This window comes from Arvicola amphibius, chromosome 18 (assembly GCF_903992535.2).
Source record: "Arvicola amphibius chromosome 18, mArvAmp1.2, whole genome shotgun sequence".
Lineage (NCBI taxonomy): Eukaryota > Metazoa > Chordata > Mammalia > Rodentia > Cricetidae > Arvicola > Arvicola amphibius.
Window position 1 is genome coordinate 2660436 of NC_052064.1, and position 26480 is coordinate 2686915.

Consider the following 26480-nt stretch of genomic DNA (forward strand, 5'->3'; position numbering starts at 1 on the left):
CATATCCACACAAGCCTCTTCTAAAGGACACCCTCATGACCTAAGGACCCCAACTTCTCCAAGATTCTACCACCTGTTTTCTAGCTACCCTTGGACAAAGAAATTTATACATGGGTCTTTGGAGGACTTTCAACAGCTAAACTATAACAATAGCTAAAGGGTGATAATTGATTGAAGAGAAAATGATGAAGCATTTGTTTTGGGCAAGGTGATCTAGGGGGTTGGATTCCCATAAGGGGCTTGCAGGCAGGCAGGTTTTTATATCATACTGTAGAAGAACATGTAGATAGGGAAATCTCAAAATCTCAGACAAGTAAAGCCAACAAGACAGAGCACTGGAAACAGGAAGGAAGCTCCCGTACACGGATACCTAAGTTCTAACACAAAATGAGTTCAGTCAACAGGGTTGTAAAATTTTAAAAATTTAAATTTATTAGGATGTATTAGTAGCACAGTTACACAGAGTAGACTTCAGGGATTCACCAATGATGGTCACCAATATGTGCTTCTTCGTGGTTTTTAAACCCTATTTTTCATCATTCAAATTTATTCAGATAATCGTTGAATTTCATACATAGCTTCACAATCTGGGTCTGACAGGTCTTCCATTAGTAAAAATGAATGGAAACATACATTTCATGAAAGGCACATAAAATAATCTAAACTAACACGGGAGGAATTTCGATAACCTCAAATTTCTTTACATTGCAAATAAGAAAACCATTTCCCCCAAAGTAAACCACGTGAATGCAATTCATGATTCTCCATACACTTACGTGTGCACAAATGTCAACAAGAAGACTAAGGAAATGGTAACATCTGAGCCAAGTGCGAAACAGCACGCTGGCATGGTCTATAGAAAGACTTAACTTTATAGGATGAGTCAAACAGGGGAATGAACTGGGCAATGTTTCTCGTTTTGCCAACACAAGGGCACATAGACACACTGTAAACGATTCAAAGAAAAATGGCACTAACGAAGTTTTCAATATGTAGCTCTTATGTAACACATATGTAAGCACACACATACACACTCACTGATCTTGTTAAATACTACTATTCAATTTCTAAGTATAATTGTCCTCTTAATGGCAGAAACCACAGTATAGCTTTAAATGAATATGAATTCCAGCGAGTGGAAGGAATTTGGAAATCTAAGGGAAATGAAGCAATTTTTGACATAAAGTGATAAACTTGAAACTAGTGAATTAAAAAGCTTGTATGCTATCAGTAATGGAGGGTTTTCTGGTTAGCTTCCAAACAAGGAACTATCATGTATGCTTAAATATGAGGGATTTGCCAAAGAAAATGCATAAATGAATGTCTCAAAATTCACATACTAAAAATTTTTACCCACAAAAAAATGTTTTTACCACTCACCTAAACTTTGTCATAAATAAACTATTGTTATTTAAGGGCATAAAATTAATCTGGCATCACCCAAAAGCAATGCAGAAATGCCATCCGGATACTAAGGTTCAACTGAAACAATGAGGTGGACTAAAATCGAAGTGTTTTTAAGTCTACGATCCTGTATCTTCAAAATTCTCAACCTGTAGCTTCTTCAGACAAATTTAAGGTAGAATCGTAACATCATGCATCCTGTAAAGAAAATGTCAATGCACACGATGCTTACTTAACCAATACAAAGGCAGTGTGCTAACTTCAGTAAGAACATCCCCGTGAAACACGGAACCTTTAGAGAACAACTCGTGGTATTAAAATAGTCTGTGCAATGTTTGTACAAATAACATTTTATGAATACAAGTATACATATAATCAAGGAAAGGGCCGTGACATTTCCTAATATTAATTATGGTACCTTAAATTTATAGGACACGAACGTAAATAAAGCAGTTTAAAACTGGCAAACACAGAGCTATTCTGTCATTCAGTACAAGGTACTTAATATATATGTTATTTCCAAAGCCATCACACTGGAATCGTAAGTTGCCACTCTTACAACCTAAACATAATATGGGAAATCAAAAGATATAAATACATCTTACATTTGCATATTTACACTTACACAGAAGCCATCAGTTACACTAGAGCCCAGTTTCAACATCATTCCTCCCTTTGACATTGCAGGACCCTCTTTCCCCTTTGAGAAAGGTCCTGGTCCTTCCAGATAAAGACACAAAACAGAACAACTTTGGTCATGACCAGGATGCATCTGCAGTACACTACATTCTGTGTGGCTGGGAGACTCTAGTCTAGAGAGATCCATATATAAGTACTCATTTGGTTTGAAAATGCTTTTGACTACCAACTGCGGAACTTAGAAGAGACCGCAGTCTTTTAGGTTATTCTTTATGATGACGTCTGTTACAGCGTCAAACACAAACTGCACGTTCTTAGTATCCGTGGCACAGGTGAAGTGGGTGTAGATTTCCTTTGTGTCCTTTCGTTTATTGAGGTCTTCAAACTGACACTGGATATACGCAGCTGCCTCTTCATAGGTGTTTGATCCTGAGATGGAGAAAAGAAGTATGCAAAAAGTTACAGTGGTATAGGGTGAAGTAAAGTGAGCTTTAAAACACGGGCCAGTTTTCTGCATATAAAATATAGGGACTCCATAACTCCACTTAACCCTCTAGAACAAAATGATTTTTTTTTTCCAATTGAAAAACACCTGGGTAAACTCCTCTTCACAAGTCATCTTTAACCTTAAGAACTCCTTTACATGGTAGTCTATGTTTCTGCTTAAGTTTCCAAGAGCCAGACCCCTTTCTACCATCTACATCCCCACGCTGGAGAATTCAAACCACCGAACCCTAATGGTGGCTTAGTATTATTGTGCTAATCCACCAGTGAATCGGCAATGCCAGCTGAATGCTTTCCTCCTCCCCTTCATATTTATTCATTAATTATCATTCTGTCATCATTTTTTATTCAAAACCTATATAATGTCTCTAATATGGTAAATGATATGAAGTTACCAAAAAAAAAAAAAGAAAAAGAAAAAGAAAAAAATGATGGCCTACTCCTACTTTTAGCTCAGGGGCTGGAGACTGTCTCTGAGCAAGAACAATTCAGAAAGGGCCTGGCAGAATCTGGGGATAAGCACACAAATACTCTGATTCAGAAATTCCAGTTGTTAGGTGTAGGTTCTGTAGAACTTTGTGATGGTCAAAGAAGTTCTCCAAGAATGCTAGCAGAACACGGCCTTCTACTAGAGGAAATAGGGACTGCAGAGAGAAATTTGGGCTGACAACATAATTTTGCCCAGTTAAGAATATATACGACTATGAAAGGAGAGTTTGCAAAAGGAATACAGGGCTGCAGACGGACTTTGGTGAAACGGCAGCTCTCAACGATAGGAGAGGAAGCGCATTGCAAGGCAGCAGAGGCAGGAAGCACCCAAGTGGCTGGCAGGGCCACTCAGGCTTTATCCATACAAAGCCATAACCATAAGATCCAGGCACTGATGCTGCGCCAGAGACAACTGAGCCATTTACAGAGCAAGTAAGTAGTGCAGATTTGAAATTATAATCTTAGCCTTTGGGAGATCAAATCATTATGTGATAGTCAGTGTTTATCAAAGACACTTCCTTTCTGCATCCAACGAGACTCTAATTAAAATCAGTTTGACTGGTGCAGCTCTGCAGACATTGCATGAAGCACTGGGTCGGAAGTTGGACGCTGTGGCTGCACCGAGCTCTTGTTCTTGTCAGAACGGGGTTCCCCAAGTACAAACACCAATAGGCTATCCAATGTCAGCTGTGTGAAGACACCCACTCAACACTCACCATCAACCCACTCACTGCAATGCTAACTCAGATTTTATTTAGACTTTAAGAAGTTCATGAGAATTTTTTGTTCTTTCAAATAGACTGAAGCAAAGGTTAAAATATTTATATTTAGAGTTCATACAAACTAATGGCAGTTCTGTTTTTTTTTGAAGAGAAAGGGGCCCTCATTTAAATATATATAATATATATTTAATTATATCATATTAATATATATTATATAATATATACATACACATATATGAAAACTGATTTACTTTGCTTGTACTTGAAGGCTGGAACAGCATGAGTGGGTAAGCATTTCTCTTCTCGGCACTCAGTTTTTGGTTTGGAAACAGGTTCTCAGATCCCCTGGTCTGTCTCTGGACTTACTTTGGAGCCCAAGATGGCCTTGAAGTGCCGATCTTCCTGCTTCACCTTCCAAGTCTGGGGCTTACAAGTGTCAACACCAGACTCATGTTCAATGGCAGCTCGGAATGTGCTCCAAGAAACTAAACCAAATTTCAATCAACACTTTATCCCAATTCCTGATCTTACAGATGAGGCACTGGAACCTAGAAAAGGTATCTGCCTTGTTCAAGATTGTGGATTGAATTTTGTAAAAGCTGGGTCTTCTCTTCAAATCTGCTCTGTTCTTGGAGCTCATTGGCCAGCGCATCAAAACTAGAACGAGCTGCCCTACTGGCTCCTCTTCCCTGGTCTGCTTAAGTCATGTCCATGAGGCTGGGTGACTACTATTGTTCGTCATGGGCTTATTAGCATGTGTGTGTGTTTGCCATGAGATAGCGAACAGAGGCAGATCTTTTCTTTGCTCATCCAATCTGTCATCAGCATATTGTATGAGCAAGTCAGTTGTTAAATTCATAAAGACATGGAGTCATCTTAGGAAATCACCAAAAAGCTTTTCCAGAAAATGGACAAAAGAAAGCTCATCCACATCTTCAGGAAGTATTTGTGTTCAGTTTGGAAAATACTATGTCCTCCAGTGTAAGAATTAGTAAGCCAATAAAATCAAGCCAACAACTGAAAATCATGCCTTCAAGGAAGATTCGCTTAGATACACATGATTTGCTAAGTTTATCCAAGAGTCCAATACCTGCATATTCCGGGTAGCATATTGTGAGGGGGCTCTTTTTGATTTTTTCTTCAAAGAGGTCCTTCTTGTTTAGAAAAAGGATAATGGATGTGTCTGTAAACCACTTGTTGTTACATATACTGTCAAACAACTTCATGCTTTCATGCATTCGATTCTGGAACATAAAAAAAATCATTTTCATGAACAGTGAAGGCTTTCAGGAAAATTGTTTTTATTTAATTAACATTTTTCCTTCAGTTTTCATACTGACCACAGTCTCCCATCACTCTCCTCCTGTTCCCCCCTCCCCCACACTCCAACTAGCCCCCTCTCCATCCACCTCCTCCTCCTTCTCCACTCAGAAAGGAGCAGGCCTCCCAAGTGCTTGAACACAGAACAGATAACATGGCACACCAAGTTGAGATAGGACCAAGCTCCTCCCCTTGTGTCAAGGTTTGCCAAGGTTATCCAGGATGGGGAACAGGTTCCCAAAAGCCAGCTAAGTGCCAGGGATGGGTTCTCATCTCCCTGCTAGGAGCCCCACTAACAGACCAAGCTACACAACTGTCACACACATGCAGAGGGCCTAGGTCGGTTCCATGCAGGCTCCCTAACTGTTGGTCCAAAGTCAATGTGCTTCCAGGAGTTCAGGTCAGCTGTCTATGTCGGCTCCTCTGACATGACCTTGACCCCCCTGGCTCCTACAATCCCTTCTCCCTTTTCTTAGTAGGGCTCCAGAGCTCGGCCCAGCATTATTTGTCTTAGTCAGAACCTGGAAACAATCTAGATGCCCCTCAATTGAAGAATGGATGTGGAAAATGGGGTACATGACACAATGGAGTATTACTCAGTGGTAAACATCAGTGACCTCATGAAATTTGCAGGCAAATGTATGGAACTAGAAAAGAATCATGAGGTAACCCAGACTCAGAAAGACAAACACAGTGTGTACTCACTCATAAGTACATATTAAGAGTAAGGTATAGGATAACCAGCCTACAATCCACAGCCCCAGAGAGGCTAGATAACACGAGAGGTTAGCTACAGGTTGCATGGATTTCACTGGGATGCAGAAATAGAAGAGACCTCCCAGGTAAACAGGGGTGGGGGCAGCGGATGGGAACTTGAGGAAGCAGGTAATGCGGGCTGGGTGTGAGGTGGATTGGGGGCTGGAAGAAGGGAGAGTAATGAAAGAGACATCTTGATAGGGCAGGGCATTTCGGGGTTAGGGAGAAGCCTGGTGCCAGGAAGGCTCCAGGGAATCCACAAGGACCCAGCTAAGACCCCTAGCACTAGTGGAGAGGGTACCTGAACTGGCCTTCCCCTGTAATCAGATTGGTGACTGTCCTAATTATAATCATAGAACCATCACTCAGTAACCGATGGAAGCAGATGCCGAGATGCACAGTCAGGCACTGGGGAACGGTTTTAAAAAGAACAAACGTTGCACCAGACCAGATCTTTGCAGCTGAAAACCATTCAACACCCTGAAGGACGTCCCAGCTGTTATCTCAACTCCAATTTTGTCTTACCCTGCTCTGTCTGAGTCACTTGGGCTGATTTCAAACTCAAGCAAAGAAAGCCTTAACCAGTTTATTCCCTGTGCTGAGACGGAGGCTGGCTCTGAGTGAAAGCTATTACCTCCTAATGGGAAACGAATCTCTCTTCTTTCCTACAAGCAACAACAATTTTCTAGAAGCCAGCAGGAGACCCTACACAACCAGGCCTGTGACAATGATCAAGTAGACTAGGGTTTGACCCAGACAGTGGAATGATGCATACCCCCCTCCCCTTGACTTCTGGCTTTTTCATCCTCATTTAGAATCCAAGAGCTTTTCTCACTATCCAACAAGCATCTAGGATGCTGAGACCCTGTTCTTCCGGTAAGGCTGTACTGAAGGAATAGCTTCCACTTCTTCCAGGCCAGTCACCTTCTAATTAGACTACAGAGATGACTGGTGGCCTGGTCCAGTTGACTGAGGCCACTATCCAGTCAGGTCTCCTGATCAAGAACTCATAATCATTCCATAGTCATACATTTTTGTCATTCCTACACAAGCACAACTTGGATTTTCGATAAGCTGAGTGTCTCGGCATCACATAATCACCGCTGGCTCAGTGCCCACTGTGTAATGTCTTATGCCTGAGGTCCTGCTGCTGCAGCATGTTGCAACCAAGGGGTGTTCATGTCAGAACCCATCAAAGAAATGTCACTGTCGTACAGATCACCTAGGCTGAAGAGGCAGGTGGACGCTTTGGAGAGTAATTATTAACTTGAGCAAACTGGAATCCAAGTAGGTCAACACTGTGGATATGAGCAAAGACGACTTCCAGTTTTGTTTGCTACCCTCTGAGGGGCTGAGTTCAAAGAGGACACTGCCGTATTTTACAGCGTAGGAATGAAAAAACGGATACGTGATGCTGTATTTTCCCTCCTGGGCAACAGCTGTTTGTACCTGAAAATCCTGAAATCTCCCCGAAATTTTCTTTGTATTTAAGGGCCAGAATTTTAAATCTGTATCCACAAATGCTTCCCCAGGTGAACGATACATTTATAAGATGCTATTTGAAAATTATTATTCTATAAATTATGAAGGGTAGCATACATCAAAACAACAAGCTATCAGAGTAACTCGGGAGAAAGTGTGAGCCTGAAGGGGATGCAGGAAATGCACGTGTGTGTGGTGTGTGTGTGTGTGTGTGTGGTGTGTGTGTGTGTATGTGTGTGTGTGTGTGTGTGTATGTGTGTGTGGTGTGGTGTGTGTGTCTGTGTGTGTGTGTGTGTGTCTGTGGTGTGTGTGTGTGTGTATGTGTGTGTGTGTGTGTGTGTGTGTGTGTGTCTGTGTGTGTGTGTGTGTCTGTGTGTGTGTGTGTGTGGTCTGTGTGTGTGTCTGTGTGTGTGGTGTCGTTGTGTGTGTGTGTGTCTGTGTGTGTGTGTGTGTCTGTGTGTGTGTGTGTGTGTGTCTGTGTGTGTGTGTGTGTGGTGTGTGTGGTGTCTGTCTGTGTGTGTGTGGGTGTGTGTGTGTGTCTGTGTGTGTGTGTGTGTGTGTGTGTGTGTGTATGGGTGTGTGTGTGTATGTGTGTATGTGTGTGTGTGTGTGGTGTGTGTATGTGTGTGTGTGTGTGTGTATGTGTGGTGTGTGTGTATGTGTGTGTGTGTGTATGTGTGTGTGTGTGTGTATGTGTGTGTGTGTGTATGTGTGTGTGTGTGGGTATGTGTGTGTGTGTGTATGTGTGTGTGTGTGTGTGTATGTGTGTGTATGTGTGTGTGTGTGTGTGTGTGTGTGGTGTGGGCACCTATGCCTCCCTGGCATCGGCATCTCTACCCTCCAGGCTGAAGCAGAGAAGCCACAGCAAACAGCCTGAACTTTCAAATACTTCCTCCCTAAGCCAGGATTTCTCAGAAAAGTCCTTGGCAACAGCCGCCGCTCCTGGCGTTTCATGTCGCGCCCGGGAAGCGCTTCTACTTGCCATTTCTTCGTCCTCAGCTAGAACCAGGTCGTAGTCACTCAGCGCCACGCAGAAGATGATGGCGGTCACGCCCTCGAAGCAGTGGATCCACTTCTTCCGTTCTGACCTCTGACCTCCCACATCGAACATTCTGCAAGAGGAAGATTTATGACTCGACACCACAGTCAATGTTCAAAAGCCCCGACAAGTTCTGCAACGCCAACAGAAATGCTCCGCATAGCTTGGAGACTGTGGGACGGGAAGAAAGGGACAGAGTAGGAGGGGAAAAATGTTACCAATTTGTTTTCTCAAAGGCCCGGGGTGGGGGGGGGGTTTAAAAGTTATTTTTTAAAATGAATTCTTTGATTGCAGCAAGGGTAACTCTAAACAAAATGAAAATACTCTTAACAAACAACACATATGGGCCCTTGATGTGTCTCAGAAGCCTGAGTTCAAGCCTTCGGTCCCTTCCACATGCACTCTGTGGCATGTGTGTATGTGTGAGTTCATGCACACACACACACACACACACATACGTACACACACATATACATACAAATGGTGAAAAATTAAAATTAATTCTTTAAAAGCACAGACATCCATTAACAAACATGAAAGCAGTTTGGATATCAAACCATCAACAGATTAATGGACCTCACTGCTTGTAAACACTGACAGTGACATGAAGCAGTGGAGGAAGCCAGAGACCAAAGAAAGCACACTCGGCTTGCCAGTTCCAAGCAAGAGAGTCAAAGGACAGGGCTCCCTGTTTGCCCTGAGAATTGAGTTCTGGCAGGGCAGAAGGCAGGATGTTGGAACGACAGGGAAACCATCTCAGTAAGAGGGTTATGAGACAAAGTAATTTTAGAAAATGACCAAGAGGTTTGTATAAATTATAGACTAAAATGAGAGAGAAGGGCGGGGGAGAGGTGACGGACTAATAAAATAAGAATTCCTCAATAATTATATAATATATAACCACGGACAACTGGAGGTTAGTGTACACGGTTCTGGCACAATCAAACAATATGATGCCAATGACCTTTTCTTCCTGTTCCTGGCAAGTATACGAAGTTAAGCCAAAGTTTAAATTTGCATAGACTACATTATACAGCCTAGAAATAGCCACTTATATAATGGAAACACTGTGTAAACAGGCACATTTTAAAGGCCCCATTTATCTCAATGGCGCACTAATTAAAACCACTCCTAGTTAATGCCCCACAGAGCAGCGGTGGCCTAAAACCAAATCTGAATCCGTCCTCCAGTGCCGTCATTTTTGTCGCCTTGGTTTATCTGGAAGCTGCTCGTTAACGTTTGCTATAGCAGAACGATCCTACCACAGCAGACATCAGGGCGGACCGGCTAGAAAGAGAACAGAGGGCAGAGGGGTAAGATGCAACCCACTGTAACGGAGGACAAAGGGAGAACCGATTTAATTGATTAACATTAATACAAGAATACAATCCGTAAACAATTTTACCATAAGCTTAGATAGTTTTTTTTTCACACAGCATGCCTCGCCCATCCATCTGGAACAACCCATCCCTTCCTCCACATTCTCTGCGCTGCTCTGCCCACTCCGTGACTCAGTCACTTACTAGTGCTTCTGTGTTACTGATGTGGTTGAGGTCTAGAGATGGCTGACTTAGTGTCCTTAATCAGCCTGGAGGGCTACAACCAAAGCTAGGGTTTCTCAGACAAAAGATGAAAATATCCTCGTGATGTCACCACAGCTTTTAGTTGAGCCTGACAGCCTGCTCTGCAAACTCAGGTCTGCCCCTGCCGTCCAACAACCTAATCATTCCTGCTCTCTGGAGAATACTGAGTGGTACGAAAGGAAGCACCAATAAAGGGGGCTACTGTAACACATATCTACAGATGTGAAAATGAGAAGGGGCTTGGAACTGGATACAAGAGGAGCATCTTGAAGTGTCCTGAAGCACCTCACATAAAAAGAAACAACCAGATTTTCTTGCAATATAGACAACACAATTAATTTTATTTTAAATTCAGTTGAAAGCAAAAAATCCCGGAGTTTCTACAGTCTTAGAGAATGCATAGACTGTGGTGAACAGCATGCAGATACCAAACTGCTTAGAAACAGTTTTAATGAGTTCTCGGAGGAAAGGGAAAAGCCCACTGTGGGGAAGGTGATGCTGTAATAGACTAGCAGAAGTGGCTGCGTAGCTTATCTGCATCAGTCTCTAAGTAGTGGACTTGCCTTCCTATAGGAACACAACAGCAGAAAAGCAAACTTGAGGAATGAACTCCAAGCCAAAAGGGAGTCCCCTCCCCCACACAGGAAAGAGCGACATATGACCGCACAGTTGGCGGAGGTATAAGCCAAGGTGTGCCTTGAATTGCCAGCAGCTACCAGACACTAAAATCAGGTCAAGAATATTCTTCCCTGGAGCCTTGAGAAAGAGCACAATCTCCCAACACACTGATTTCAGTTCTAACCTGAAGAACTGGAAGAACATGGATGTTTACTTGTTCATGAACCCATTTTTGGTCAATTTGCATGGCAACCCTAGGGAGTGAAAATATTATTTGCAAAGAATATTCTTTACTCGTAAGCTCTATTTTCTGCCTTAGCAATTGCCATCTCCTAAAAATTAAATATCTGCTTTTTTATCTGCCTTTTTTTCCTTAAACAGTTTAAAAGCAAACACTGTCTCTCTTTGCTTGTTTATGTCCCCAACATTTGATACACAAAGAACTCTATAAATACTTACTACTAAATAAGTAACCATGCCTATTGAATACTTTTCAACATTTTCAAGAAACAATAGACTAATGTTGTGTTTAAGATTTGGAAATACTTTCTATATCAGGGGAATGTTAAAACCAAAGAGATTTCATTATAATGTGACAGTCAGGTAATTTTAGTACAGAAGAAACCTCCTCAGTTTCTTTAACTTATGAATTATAAATGAATGATGGTCCTTCATCTATTGGTCATAAAGTGGAAAATTCACTGTACACCAGTGCTTCCCAAGTAGCATCAGTCAGAAACAACAATCGGGAGATGCTGAAGTCACTGGTCAGAGACTGTGTTTTCAGAAAGAACTTGAAAGTCAAGGAGCAACAATAGTTGTGACAGATTTTGTTTAAATTAATAATGATTTAAAGAGCTCAATGAAGATAATAACCAGATTAACTATTTTTACTACTCTTTTCAAATTCCATATAAATCAGAGTATTCAGAAATGTCATAATTATTTATTCATAAAATGTTAATTATTAATGTAATTCTTTAATATATTGTTTCTCAAAATTTGAGTATCTATTTAAACAATAAAAATTCCTCATAAAATCTGTTCTCCTTTATATGAAAAGGCTGTTAACAACTAGAGAATCAGGTTGAATTTCTTAGGTATTTTTGTAATGTAAAATTGAAGGAAATGTGTCCTGAGACACACCCCCTTAGCCTTTGAAATCATCTAGTACCAAGTGGCCAAGCCTGACCAGTACAAAATTAGCTAACCGTATATGACTATCAAGCTCATTAAGAGAACAGTGTGTCCCCAAATCGATTACACATTTATATTATAGAAAGGAAATGGCAGGTTTTCTTAAGTCATGTCAATTTTATGACAGAAAGGATACATGAAATCCATATCTGGAAATAGATAACCAGAGCTGCTCAATTCACTCATTAGACAAAGACCCTGACCATAAAAGCCCAGTTATATAGATAGATAATTAAACTCTATGAAATTCTCTCATAACTCATCTTCTATTTGCTAAGCCAATCACATAAAAATATGAAATCTATTTCATTTACTAGTTAGAGTCAGACAAAGAATTGTAACAGGAAATATACAGAGCATTACTGAGAGATTACCACAGACAATGGTTTGTAGTAGATTTATTCTAAATACATTTCTGCCCTAGTCCATTTCAGGCCCATTTAACACAGAAAAAGAAAAGTTAAAAGCATATATAAGCAATCATTATGATTTACAACCTCAAATCCAAAAGAAGAGCATTTACCTAGTGTTAGAGTAACCTGTGTTTATCTCTACGTCATTATATTAAAAGTGAAACTCAGCACATCCTATAACACTGTTGCTCAAGGGTCCTCGCCCATGGAGAAAAAATGGCTTCCTGGGAGGATCATGGTGACAGCCAACCTCATCAAATCCTAGAGTCTATTTGATGTTGAAATAACAACTTTGACAAAGCTAGAAACACACGCCCTGGTAGCAAACATGTAAGACTATCCTGAACAAAGTTAAAGTGCTTTCATACGGCCAGACTATCTTACAACCCTAATAATACAATGACATGCGCCACCATCACTTGTCATATTGGTGGAGTTTTATCTTTACTTAATTATTTTCAAAAGAAAAAAAAAGACTCATTTTCTTATTGCACTTCCGATTAAAGGCAACATGCTAATATTCAAGCATCTCATTGGGGTTTACCCAGCTACTTAATGGAGTAATCACTGTCCAAATTCCTTCTGATTTAACTGACATGCTTTCCAATTCCTCCTTAGACCACCCCAGCTAACAATCAGCCTTTTCCTCACCAAAATACACTTTCTTAGTCCATGATCACTAAAACTAGAAAAACTAGTGGGGTGACAGGACACCCTTTTAAATCCAGAACTGCAAAAGGCAGAGATGCAGGCGTATCACTATGAATTTGAGACTCACCACAGTGAGCTCTAGCCAGCCAGGGCTACAAGCTGAGACCCTGTCTCTAAAACAAAGCAGAAAAACAACAACAACAAAAAAAGAACAAACAAAACCTAAGTAGGCAAAATTTTTGAAAAATCAGACTTGAAGATGTTTTGTAGTTAGGCAAATACGTTTTAAGTCTTCAAACAATAAACATTTTATGATTAAATATCATCACATAGTTTTAACACAAATGGATATGTCTGTTGTGGGAGTCCCCTCTGTGTGCTGTGATTACAATTAGTGAATAAAGAAACTGTTTTGGCCTGTTGATAGGGCAGAACTTAGGTAGGCTGGGAAAACTGGACTGAATGCTAGGAGAAGGAAGGCGGAGAGATGCAATGGAGCCCCTGCCGCCGGATATAGACCTGCTGAAACTTTGCTGGTAGGCCACAACCTTGTGGTGATATACAGATGAATAGAAATGGGTTAAATTAAGATGTAAGAGTTAGCCAATAAGAAGTTAGAGCTAATGGGCCAAGCAGTGATTTAATTAATATGGATTCTGTATGATTATATCAGATGTAAGCTAGCTGGGTGGCTGGGAAACAAAAAGCAGACCCCCTGCAACGTATGTCCCTAGACCAGACACTGCATATGGCTACTTAATAACCTACAAATTTATCAGGAAGGCTACACAGCAAGAGATTCAGTAGGTAGGAAAAATATATCCACTATGAGGTGCAAAAAAAAAAAAAAAGAACGGAAGTGGAAACAATAAGAGTGAATTCAAAACCATTCCTACTAAATAAAATTTGTATTGAAGACAAACAGTCTACACCTCCACTTAAGACAGTAGGGAAATGGCCCCTCTTTCGAGGTAGAGGAGATTATGGGACATTAGAAATGAACTGATGTTCTTTGGGAATCACTGATAACTCAGTGACATTGACATGAGCAGGTACACTTCACTTAAAGCACACACACACGCACAAGGAGAGAGAGAGAGAGAGAGAGAGAGAGAGAGGGGGGGGAGGGGGTGGTGATGGTGAGAGATGATAGGTTTTTGTTGGCCTGGAGTATTCGTGGAGAGAGAGAGAGATTAGAGGAGGTATCATGTCGAGAAGAGAGAAGAGAGATCTGACGAGAGCCTGGCGGATGCTGTCGACGTTCTGAGCCCGGGCTAGCCCGCGGGCCGTAGGTGGGATCTCATTCGGAAGGCTAGGGTAGGATGTGACGGGAGGGGAGGACTACGGGTCGATGGATGTGGAGCGGGCTGCGGAGAGTGGAATAGGAGAGGGGCGAGGGGCTGAGCTAGGAAAGAGGAAGGGCCGCTCGAGGAGGAGCGCTCGGAGACAGAGCGAGGATAGAGAGAGAGGCAGGCTGAGGTGCTCCAGCTCCCCAGCTGGAGCACTGAGCCTTCATTAGGCAGTGAACTGACAATGGTTTGCTTTGCTAACAAATCTCCAACTGACAATCTCCGTGACAAAATTTCTTTAAACAAATCTGTTCCGTTGTCCTTATCATTTGAGAGAGTTGAAGCTACCTGAAGTACTCTAACACATGATTCATAGTAAAGCTTTCTTTTGAATGACAATCTTAACCCAGTGCATTTTACAGGCAAAGCAAAACAAAACAGAAGATAATTTCAATGACAACATAAACTAGCCCCTTTCAAACTGATGTGGACAGGGCTGTTGAACAGATGATACAGCAGTTGCGGCTAGCTTTGCCTTTTGTTCCTCTGTGCCTTCAACTTTTCAGATACTGTGACGATGGTGTAGAAGAAAAGCTAAGGGAATATATATATATATATATATATATATATATATATATATATATATATATATATGGAGAGAGAGAGAGAGAGAGAGAGAGAGAGAGAGAGAGAGAGAGAGAGAGAGTTTTTAAACAATCTTATGCCGGGCGGTGGTGGCGCACGCCTTTAATCCCAGCACTCGGGAGGCAGAGGCAGGCGGATCTCTGTGAATTCGAGGCCAGCCTGGTCTACAAGAGCTAGTTCCAGGACAGGCTCTAAAAAAGCTGCAGAGAAACCCTGTCTCGAAACCCCCCCCCCCCAAAAAAAGAACAATCTTATTTTCCATACCAATTCCAGTTCTCTCTCCCTCCGATCTTCCTGCTATCCCACTTTCTTTCCAGCCCTCCCCCATCCACACCTTAGAGAGGCTGAAGCCTGCATGGGGAGTCAAGAAAGTCTGTCACATCACTTGAGGCAGGACGAAGGCCCGCCCTCCCCCCTGTACCTAGGCTGAGCAAGGGATGAACTTTAAAGAGCCAGTTCATGCACAAAGGATAAATACTGGTTCCAGTGCTAGTGGCCACACAAACTGCCCAAGCCACACAACTGCCATGCACATTCAGAGGGCCTACATGGGTCCTATGTAGGTTCCCCAGCTGTCAATACAGAGTCAGTAAGCTCCCAGTAGCTCAGATCAGCTGTTTCTGTGGCTTTCCCTATCATGGTCTTGGCCCCATTGCTCATCATATCATTCTTCCCTCTCTATGTCCGGATACCAGGAGTCCGTACCAGTGCTTATGTGTGAATCTTTGCATCTGCTTTCATCAGTTGTTACTAGATGAAGGTTCTATGATGACAATTAAGGTAGTCATCAATCTCATTACAAGGGAAGGACACTTAAGGTACCCTCCCCACTATTGCTTAGATTCTTAGTGGAGGTTAGCCTTGTGGATTCTTGGGAATTTTCCTAGTGCCAGATTTCCTCTCGCTAGCCCCATTATGGCTCTCTATATCAAGATATCTCTTTTCTTGTACTCCTTCTTGGTTCTTCTCCCAACTTGACCTTCCTGATCCCTCTTGTTCTCCTCCTGGCTCCCTTTATCCCCCCCACTCCCCTACCAGCCTTCTTACTCCCCCCATGCTGCCAATTTACTAAAGAAATCTTGTCTATTTCCTCTTCCCAGGAAGGGGAATGTTGTGGGATAATGCTCTTGTACACTGTAAAGATTTGTCACTCATATTGGTTTAATAAAACACTGACTGGCCATTAGCTAGGCAGGAAGTATGGGTAAGGTAACAGACTAAAAGAATTCTCAGAAGAAGAAAGGCAGAGAGTCAGTCACCAGCCAGATGCAGAGGAAGCAAGATGAGAATGACTCACTGAGAAAAGGTACCAAGCCATGTGGCTAAACATAGACAAGAGTTATGGGTTAAAGTTGTAAGAGATAACTAATAATAAGCCTGAGCTAATAGGCGAAACATTTTATAATTAATATAATCCTCTGTGTGTTTCTTTGTGACTGAATGGTTGTGGAACTAAGCAGAACAAAACTTCTCCCTACAGAGGGATCCAAGTATGTCTTTCATTGAGTTCTCCTTGTTTCCTGTATTCTCTAGGGTTGTGGACTGAAGGATGGTAATTCTTTACATTATGTCTAATATCCACTTATGAATGAGTACATACCATGTTTGTCATTTTGGGTATGGGTTACCTCACTTGGATTTTTTTCTAGTTCCATCCATTTGTCTGAAAATTTAAAGATGCTATTTTTTCAACAACTGAGTAGTACTCCATTGTGCTAATGTACTACATTAACTTTATCCATTCTTTGGTTGAGGAGCACCTAGGTTGTTTCCAGGTTCTGGCTATTATGAATGATGCTTCTATGAACATAGTTGAGCAAATGTTCTTGTAGTATCAATGTGGATCCTTTGGGTATATGCCCAAGAGTGGTATTGCTGGGTCTTGAGATAGATTGATTCCCATTTTTTTGAGAAACCATCATACTGATTTCTAAAGTAGCTGTATATGTTTGTACTTTCACCAGCAATAAAGGAGTATTTTGCTTACTCCACATCTAATAAGCTTTTATTAGTGTTTTTGATCTTAGTCATACTGACAGGGGTAAGATGGTATCTCAGAGCTGTTTTGATTTGCATTGCCTTGATAGCTAAGGATGTTGAGTAGCTCCTTAAGTACCTTTTAGCCATTTGAGATTTTTTTTGTTGATAATTCTCTATTTAGATATATACTCCATTTTTAAGTTGAATTAGTTGATATTTTGATGTGTAGCTTCTTGGGTTCTTAGTATATTTTGGAAATCAGCCCTCTGTCAGGTGTGTGGTTGAAAATTATTTTCCCATTCTGTAGGTACCCATTTTATCTTGTTTACTCTGTCCTTTGCCTTACAGAAGCATCTCAGTTTCAGGAGGTCCTGTTTTTTAATTGTTGATCTCAGTTTCTGTGCTACTGGTGTTGTATTCAGAAAGTGATCTTCTGTGTCAGTGCATTCAAGGCTACATCCCACTTTCTCTACTATTAGTTTCAGTGTGGGAGGATTTATATTGAGGTCTTTGATCTATTTGGACTTGAGTTTTGTGCATGGGATAAAATATGAATCTCTTTGCATTCTTCTACATGCTGATATCCAGTTATGCCAGCACCATTTTTTGAAAATGGTTTCTTTTTTCCATTGTATAATTTTAGCTTCTTTGTCGGAAATCAGGTGTTCATAGGTATGTGGATTCATAACAGGCTCTTTGATTCGATTCCATCAGTTCACTTGTCTGTTTTTGCATCAATACCAAGCTATTTTCACTACAATAGTTCTATAGTAGCGCTTGAAGCCACAAACAACATAAAATATCTTGTTGTAACTCTAAACAAACAAATGAAAGACCTGTATGATAAGAACTTCTAAGTATTTAAAAAATATTGAAGAAGATATCAGAAAATGAAAAGATCTCCCTTGCTCTTGGATAGGTAGTATCAACATAGTAAAAATGGCAATCTTATAAAAAGCAATTCAATGCAATCCCCATCAAAATCACAGCACAATTCTTCACAGACCTTGAAAGAATAATACTCTACTTCATATGGAAAAAGAAGAAAACTCAGGATAGTCAAAGCAATCCTGTATAATAAAGGGTATATATATTTTAATCATGTACAGTTTGAATTTATATAAAGCAAACATAAAGCACTAAAAATAACCTGGAAAAGAAAATGTGTAATGCAAAACATAGTGTATGAATATCATGACAGTTTTCATAAGGAGGACTCATTATCAACTTCATCTCTAATCACTTCTGTAGTGACTAGTGGGGTCTTCTCAGTCTGAGTCATGGGATCTGTAGCGTCCCATGGGAGCATGAAGGCACCTGGATGGACTTACACATGAATACAGCTGCAGTGTCCCTAAACCTATCCTACTCACACTGGTTTAAGGAAACAACCAAAGGAAACCCCCGCCTGCTGAACCAAGGAAAATGATCCAAAACCCACGCAACACATTTAATTCCAGCCTTGTATCCTTTCTCTGGAGTTACTAATTAGCTGTTATGTATACGGTCTAGGGAACATGGCATTTAATACAGTCTGAGTAATCTACCGTCAGGTTTATGTGACGGGGGGCCCAGAAAGCTGTCCAAAGGTTTTATATCAGGATCCTTGCCTCTGGACACAGAACTGACACTTGGGGAATGTGCTATTTTAAATGAAATTGAATCATAAGGCGTGCGGTATTGAAAAACAATTTCCTCCAGTTCCTGCATAGAGCTTCAAAATACAGAAACGTGATATGAAGGAGGGAAGACTAATAATGAAAACCATAAACAAGTATATAATTATTTTAAACATCAAGTAACAGCACAGTGGTCTTGGGTTTCTATGAAAACACAGGCAGTTTGTTTCAGTAAAAGATTCTGTAGCCAAGTTATTGTTTTCAGGCATACATATTTATATGAAATAAGCAGCCTTGTTTCCTTTGATTCTATCGTCATTACCTAAGTGACAGTAAGGTGGACAAAATGAGGAGCAGCAAGGTGCATGCACAGTTGTTCTGACTGGGAAGGCAGTGGCTTAGCAAGTCGGGCAATACAGCAAAGAAATGGGGAATAAAAAATAAACATAAAAACTCCAGCAGCAGGTATCGACAAGGGAACACTGGATAAAAGAAACAAGCAAGGAGGCTTTAGGGCTGGAGGTGGACTGGCAAATTAAAATTTGGGTTTGGCTGTGATTCAATCCCTGTCTTTCTCATGTTTTTGGAAAGTATTATTTATTGGAAGAAGAGAGATACAGTTTTGTGAATGTCTATATGATGATTCATTGCCTTCCTCTGAAACTGGCTCATTCCAAGGAAGGAGTTGGGAGGAACATCCCCCACTCCCTTTCACTGCTAGTGCCCCATTGTGTGCCGCTCTTCATGCGCAGTAGTTCACACCCGAAGCAAACATTGCCCTCCACCAGACTTCAAATATCAGTTTGCTTCATGAATTTTTTCAGGAGAAAATTAAAAGGCACCTTTGTGCGGTGATATTTTGTTTCTGATCTAACAAATAAAGCCTGAAGACCAGAGTGCGAAGCGAGCCACTAGTTAGCCATAGAGGCCAGGCGGTGGTGTCAAACACCTTTAATCCCACCACTTGGGAGACAGAGGCAGATGGATCTCTGTGAGTTCAAGGCCACCCTGGGCTACACAAGATTGAAACATCCTAAATGAGAAATGGAGCCAGGTGGTGATGGCTCACACCTTTAATCCCAGCACTGGGAAGGTGGAGATGAGAAGGGATATGACTTGCTAGAGAGGGGAATGTAAGGCAGGAGGAAACAGGAGCTCAGTGCACTCAGTCTAAGAATTCAGTTTGAGGATTTTATGGACACAGGATCTTACCCACCCTGGGTCTAGATTTGGTAAAGGTAAAAGTCTCTCTAGTATCTGGCTTTTTTACTTCTCTGATCTTTCAGCATTGATCCCCTAATATCTGATTCAAAAATTTTAAGTAATAAGACGAATTAGAATTCACACAACACCTTTCTTGAAACGTGTTTTTCCAAGTAAGGACATATTCTATAACTAAAGCTTCCCATTTTACCTAAAGACAGACCGTGATGCTCTCATCAGACATATGCTTATATCTTAAAGACACATCTTCTGTTTAGTCAAAACAGCCAGACACTATTACGGTTTGTGCACTGGAAAAATAGTGGGCAAAGGGCACTTATCTGGTTATTTTTCCTTAAATAAAAGTTAAAATATTCTTCCGAAAAATGTTGTTCTCATTCATTTCCATACAATTATTTTGTCTAATCTTCTGAAAAAAATTTCCCAACAGTAAAAATGTCATAAACATTTATTACTTTGCCTTTTGTTTCCAAAGCAATGCATTTTATAACCCAGCTCATAAACAATATATTTGGAAGTTACTCACTTAAAATGAAGATCTTTAAAAGTGAAATGGGTCTCCACAATTCCTGTTGTTTTCACTCTGGTTCTCAGGACGTCCTGCTGAGTTGGGATGTAATTTGGCTGTGCTATTCTGTCCAAGTCATTCAAGTAACTGAAAACAAATACCAACCGCATTGTCAAGAGGGACGAGAGCCAAATAAGGGTGCTCAAAACAAAAACTACAGCAGAGTCTAATTATGCAGCATTCTGAAGTCTTCAAGGGTCTTCATGAGCATATAAAACAACCAGTTTAAGCCTCTATATCACATAGTTACCCACAAATTTTTTAGTGCCTGTTCAAATTTGTTTTCCAGTTATAGAAATTCAAAGGAAAGTGGCTTAAGAATGCCTAGACTGAAAACCATCATGAGCTATTTCTTGAAATTCTTACTTACACATTTTGTATAACGCCATGCTTGGGTCTATACGTTGCCCTCCGTTGAAGACTTCACAGGTCTTAATTGTGGAGGCGGTGGTAAGCAAGCTCAGCAAAGGCTGGGAGGGATGTTCTTTCCTCCTAGCCTTCTATTTCAGTGTTCTGTTCTCTGACTCAATGGCTCTACAAACATCGAGTCCCCCCAAACAACATAGGCTCTTGTCAGTGGCCTTACTTGCCCATCACAATGAAAGAATAAGACACCACTGTTAAAGGTGCCACACACTTCAGCTTAAGACATAGAAAAAGCAAGTTAGAAGAGTTTCTCCCTGAAGACAAGTGTTAACGTCCCAGAGGTGCTGTGCAGCTGCTAGGGGAGAGAAGACATCACAGGGCTGGTGAACCCTATGAATCAAACATCCAAGCTGCCAAACAAGACGTCCCCATCTTTCAACAGTGGCGCCACTCTCCTAGGGGTAATCAACTGCCGTCTGATTTTATTTGAGACCTGCTTCACAGTTGAGAATCTCACTAACAACCTTTGTCTGGGGGAGTCGTAGGCCCAACTATAGTTACTAAAGTGATATAACAGAAAGCTACTTTCTAAATATCTATGTTTATGCGCACGAACAAAAGCTACTCTCAGTCTTAACCAGAGAAGCCTCTTTTTACAGTAATTGATGGTGAACATTGAGACTCGTGGATGACTAATGAAGAGAGGAAGAGATGTCTGAGGGCTCAAACCTAAACAAGACACTGACACCACCCTCTTTAAGGCACAGAGAACTTAGGAAGAGGAGGAGGGTGTATGAGAGCCAGATCAGTCTTCTGAGAAAAGCAGAGTGAGTTTTTGAAATTTCAGTGACATTCTTGGAGGTAAACTGGAGAAAACCCTGTTCTATACAGTTCTAATTAGAGATTAAACATGAACGACGCTTTTTGGAAACATGAGTAATAGAAGCATTGCTACCACACACACACACACACACACACACACACACACACACACACACGACAGAGAAAGCATTCAAATACTGTCACTCAGGAACCATGAGTATAAGAACGTGCCAGGCAGTTCTCGAGAACAAATGACCTGGAGATAGATTTGTTAGCACAAGATGATTCATTAAAGTTGAGTTTTGAGTTTAAGCTGTGGCTACTTACTATGCTGCAGAATCATTCAGCTGGTACTCCCGGGATCTGTTGAAGCAGGCTTGCACACCGCTGTCTTTCCACAATCTCTTTATGACTCCGGCAAGCTCTGCCGTCATAAAGCCTTCTTCTGCAGCCCCAGCAAGCACGAAGAGTTGGCGAGCGTCATCCTGCACATTTGACAGAAGAAGAGGTGTTAGAGTTAAAAGATACAAATGGAGAGATGAGCAAGAAGAAAAACGCAATTGTGAATTTTCTTCTTGGTTTTTATTAAGGGCCATGGCTTTTCTCTATCTAAAGCACCACTTGCAAAGTTGGCTTATGCAAAATAAAATTATAAGCTTGTGTTACAAGCCTCTGCTTTACGGTACAGGTCGCAGCTATTAAAGCACCGGGAGCAATAAGAATAACTTCACGACATGTGAAAAGACCTTCTCTATCCACTGACAGAATGTTGCAGACTAAAGCTCATTTAAAACAAAAAAGATGGTTGATTCAGAAAGTCATTCTTCTCCAAAGTCTTTTAATCAAAGAAGCACAGCATCATTAAAGACTATCTAAAGCACAATCTAATTAAGTGTTAGCATTTTGATACAGTTTACAGATGCAAAATATTGTCAGGGCAGAGAGACATCAACGTGGAGAAAGCAACAATGGTTTCACAGAATAGTCTGAGGATTCTCACTATGTACACATATTGATAATCAGGAAGAGAGAAGCTAGAAGCACGGTCTGTTAACCCAGGCATTGGGAAAGACATCTGGAAGCTTTGGAGTAGATACACCCACAATCCATGTGAGGACAACACACACCAAGCTCTAAGCGAAAGAAGAGTGGATATAAAGGTGGCCTGGTTCTGCATTGGAGATGAAGCTGCTAACAGTTACTGAACCACAAATAACCAACCACTCGTAGTCACCGTGGCCAAAGAGAAACAGGGGAGGAGCCTCTGGGTGTGATCCAGGCTGCCTTACACAGCCATGTGCCAGGCGACATGAGCTTCCACTCCAAGTGCACTTAATTCGCACTGAGTCTCCCACATCTGGGCTGTAGTGTAGCACATCTTTACTAAGACCCGACACATATTCAAGTTCTGAGCTCTGAGTGTGGGTAGTAATTACCATCCCTGGTAGCAGAGTGGAGATTTAGGTAGAAGCAGTCTAAAAGAGAAACCTTGGTGTCACAAGTTACGACTTTATTCGGGTTATTTTTAGCTTTAGATGTGTGCTTTTGTTTAGTTGGGGGGGGGGGGAACACTGCTGTTCCCCAGGGCCATTCTTCCAAGCTCCAGCTGGCTCTCCAATCTTCAGGTTGAAGGTATGTGAAAAGCATGTACTGGGGAGGCACAGAGGCTTTAATATTTTGTTATTCTTATCATTATTATATGCAAAATGCTGTATAAAATCTATTAGCATATATGATCAAGTTCTTATTAACAGTAACCTAGAAATGATTTAATGCACACAGGTAAGATTTCTCTAGATTACATGTAAATATACCTTTTGGCTTTTCTAAAGTAGGTTTTTACTACACAGTCCAGACTAGCACTGAACTTGTGATGCTCCTGCCTCAGTGCCAAGTGCTGATATTATAGCAGGGGACCACCACATCTGGAAGCCAAATTATAAATAAACTTGATCACCTTCAGATTTTGGTATTTGCTGGGCTTCCTTGAACTAATCACCCACCACTACTGGGGGATGGAAGCATTGCAGTTGAGTCTTACAGACGGATGACGAAGTATGAGGAAGAAAAGTGTCTCAAGACAGGCTTGAGGAACAGACAAGCTGACGATACAAACTCATCCTACCACTACTACTTCAGGAAACATTTTCTTTTCAGCTGGAACTCATCATAGAAACTAATTAAGTTTCTCAGCATGGGAACACGTTATTCAAGCATATGTTTCCTTCCTTAGTAAACCACAAGAGAAATGCGCGAAAGTCAGCAACACGTACATGTCCTTCGTAAAGCTGTCCCCCAGACTGCAGCCACTCTTGGTACCTTTGACCTAGCTCCAGAAGCAATAAGGCCACCACCTTCCACGTAATAATCTATGCACAAACAACCTGCCATTTTTATTTACCGAACCACAGAAAACATAATTTTGTTTAGAAAAATACTTAAGTAGTTTTTAAAAAAATGCACTCCATTATGCAATCTCTTGTCAATGATTGTGAAGTTTTGGCAGAAGAGAACAAGACCCTCTAGGCTAGATCATCGGGTTGGGCCCCTTTCTTGCATACTTTCTAGGAAGAGGCCCTAAAGAAAACACGTAAGGCACTTTGGACGCTGTATTTATAAACTGCACTTCCCTCCCGAGGCACTCAAATGTCTCTTCCTTTTTTAGACTGCACACGTCAGTGAGACCACGCGATCCCTTTCTTTCCATGTCTGCCTTATTCGACTTAAGACGGAATGCTCCAAGTCAGAGGAAAATGTTGGCTAAATGTACAGAGGTAGAAAATTAAAATGTGCCCCCCCCCCGGAGGAAATGAAGTGGGTGAAGCAACAGGAAGAGTGTTCTTCAAAGGAAAAGCAGCAAAAAGCAGTTTGAGGTTAGGTAGTACAAGGAGCAATTGCACAGCACCTAAAGTAAACATTAAAGCTGCATTTTATTAGAATTATGCTAATTAAGCTCATTTTAGCCACTCTCCTAAATGTGAGATGATGGACATCTTAACTTTGCTTTCCTGTAGTAACTATGCTATTATCTTCTTCACAAAATGTCAAGGAGCAACTGGAAGCCTGGCACGGTGTGATGGTGGACAGCTGTGGTCCTGGTACTCAGGATGCTGATACAGGAGCATCTCAAGTACTAGGCCAGCCTGGGTAGCATAGTGAGTGCAAAGTGAGTCTAAACGACAGTGAAACGCTGTCACAGAAAAAGCTCATGGGATCTGAGCAAATGCTCTACTGAAAGATGTCTACCTAACCTCCTGTGCTGCACAAACCAAGGTGATTTGCCTCAAGTACCACGGCCCAGTAATCACATAGATCAGTACAGAAACAATCAGTAAGTCCTTATTGTCTGAAATAATTGCCTAGAAATATAAAATATTTGTCTAAAAAAAAAAGTCCTTTTCTTCTCTAAAACAAGAAAACAAAACCGTAGGATGATGACAGTGTTTATATTCCACTCTGGAACAAGGTATTTGCGAAATGTACATAAAACAAAAGTCAAAATCATTTGGAGACATCAACAGGAACACATGCGGTAAGAGATAAAAGGCACAGTGACCACAGAAGAGAGGACTGGAGTGAGTTAAGCCTGAAGCAGTTTGCAGGAGCCTGCAATGGTATTAAAAGCAAAGAAGGGCTGGAGGGCACAGCTCAGAGTTAGACTTAGTTTGATTTCCAGCCTACCTACCGTCTCCAGACCAAGCCACTCTCCACATACGAGACAGCATGGCTAGCAGCATGTGGGGTACAGATAATGTGTATCATGCCCACACACATACAAATAAATATACATTTTTTTTTAATTTTTCTTTTTAAAGACAGAATGGAAGTAAGCCAATTAAAATGTGACCTGAGAGTGTGAATCCTAGCTCATAACTGAGCTTTGGAGTTCCTAAAGAAGCCACTTCAGTACTGTACTAGGGAGACGGCACAAGCTTACCCAGGGGTAGCTAGACACTGGGCTGGGCTGTGCCTTTTATCTGAAACTATCTCATTCTCGAAAAGATTCAGAAGCCTCTATCCAGGATGGGGAAGTCTTTGAAGTACCAGGATGGTTGACTTTTGACATGCTAAGGTCACAAAAGGCACAAAAAGAGTATATTTCCTATTGGGTACAGAGCAGAAACAATGCATTTTTCAGGGCCAAATACATCGGGATTTGTTCAGAAGCTCAAACACTCTTTAGTAGTCAAAGCAATCAAATATGAAATCCCCAGGGGAGGCTTTTAAAGCAATGGCTAGATGAGTAATCATGACAGAGAAGACAAAATGCCAGTAATCTTTGCACAGAAAGCATAAAAAGACCCATCGAAAATACAAAGGAAATAATATGATAAACTAGATGAAAAACAGTGAGAGCGCTGAACTGAAGCTTATAAGGATAACTTTCGGCTGTCAGGTCTGACATATGAATGGACATCCCTTGTCCCAGAGCTTACATCATTTATAATATTTGTCAGTGATATTGGAAATCACACAATGATAGCTTATGTTTAACCTACTACATTCCTATAAATATGTGGCTATATATATAGCATATATATACTACATGTATGTACACACACATATATACAAATAATATATATAAACAATACACATATAAATATATATACAAGCAATACACATATACACAAAGAATAATAAATATTCATAAATAAATAATAAATAAAAGTTATGAAGAATCTTAATTGGACAAACAAAGAATTTGACGCACTGTGGCTCAGTGGCAACCTCAGATGATTAAGGGTTGCTTTAAGGAGCATGAAACTAAATTTATTTTTTCTACAATCAGAAGTAAGAATGACAAAAAAAAAATCGTTAGTCATTTTCTTTTGCCATAGTATATAAAAGGGTAAATTTTTAGGTAAGTCTAAAAAAAAATAAAAAATAAGTTAATTTTAATTCCATTTAAGATTGCAAAATTTTTTGCTAAATTTCAGTGAATTTATGAAGTATCATAAGCTTCATTGCATTAAGAAAGGAAATTACTGATATTGCCAGAGATAGTTTTATGTATGTTTATGACAATAAATATATCCAAATTCATAAAAATAAAATATACTGTCATTTTTGCTTTTCATGTGGATGTTCAGCAGTCAACAGAAACCCAGAAAGACATGATAATTAATAGCAAACTGAGACAAGGAAATAGC

The 26480-nt window shown here is 40.8% G+C and overlaps 1 protein-coding gene across 2 annotated transcripts in view; it reads right to left on the bottom strand.

Moving 5' to 3' along the window:
- Positions 1–409: 409 nt before the first annotated feature.
- Gnai1 (G protein subunit alpha i1) overlaps positions 410–26480 on the bottom strand; it is an 81390-nt gene continuing 55319 nt past the window's right edge. For both annotated transcript variants that reach the window (XM_038315321.2, XM_038315322.2), the window contains exons 4-8: positions 21658–21815; positions 20101–20229; positions 8299–8428; positions 4849–5002; positions 410–2472 (exon numbers count right to left, since the gene is read on the bottom strand). In XM_038315321.2, the coding sequence (XP_038171249.1) occupies positions 2282–2472; positions 4849–5002; positions 8299–8428; positions 20101–20229; positions 21658–21815 (762 nt within the window). In that variant the 3' untranslated portion in view covers positions 410–2281. The remainder of the gene's footprint in view (positions 2473–4848; positions 5003–8298; positions 8429–20100; positions 20230–21657; positions 21816–26480) is intronic.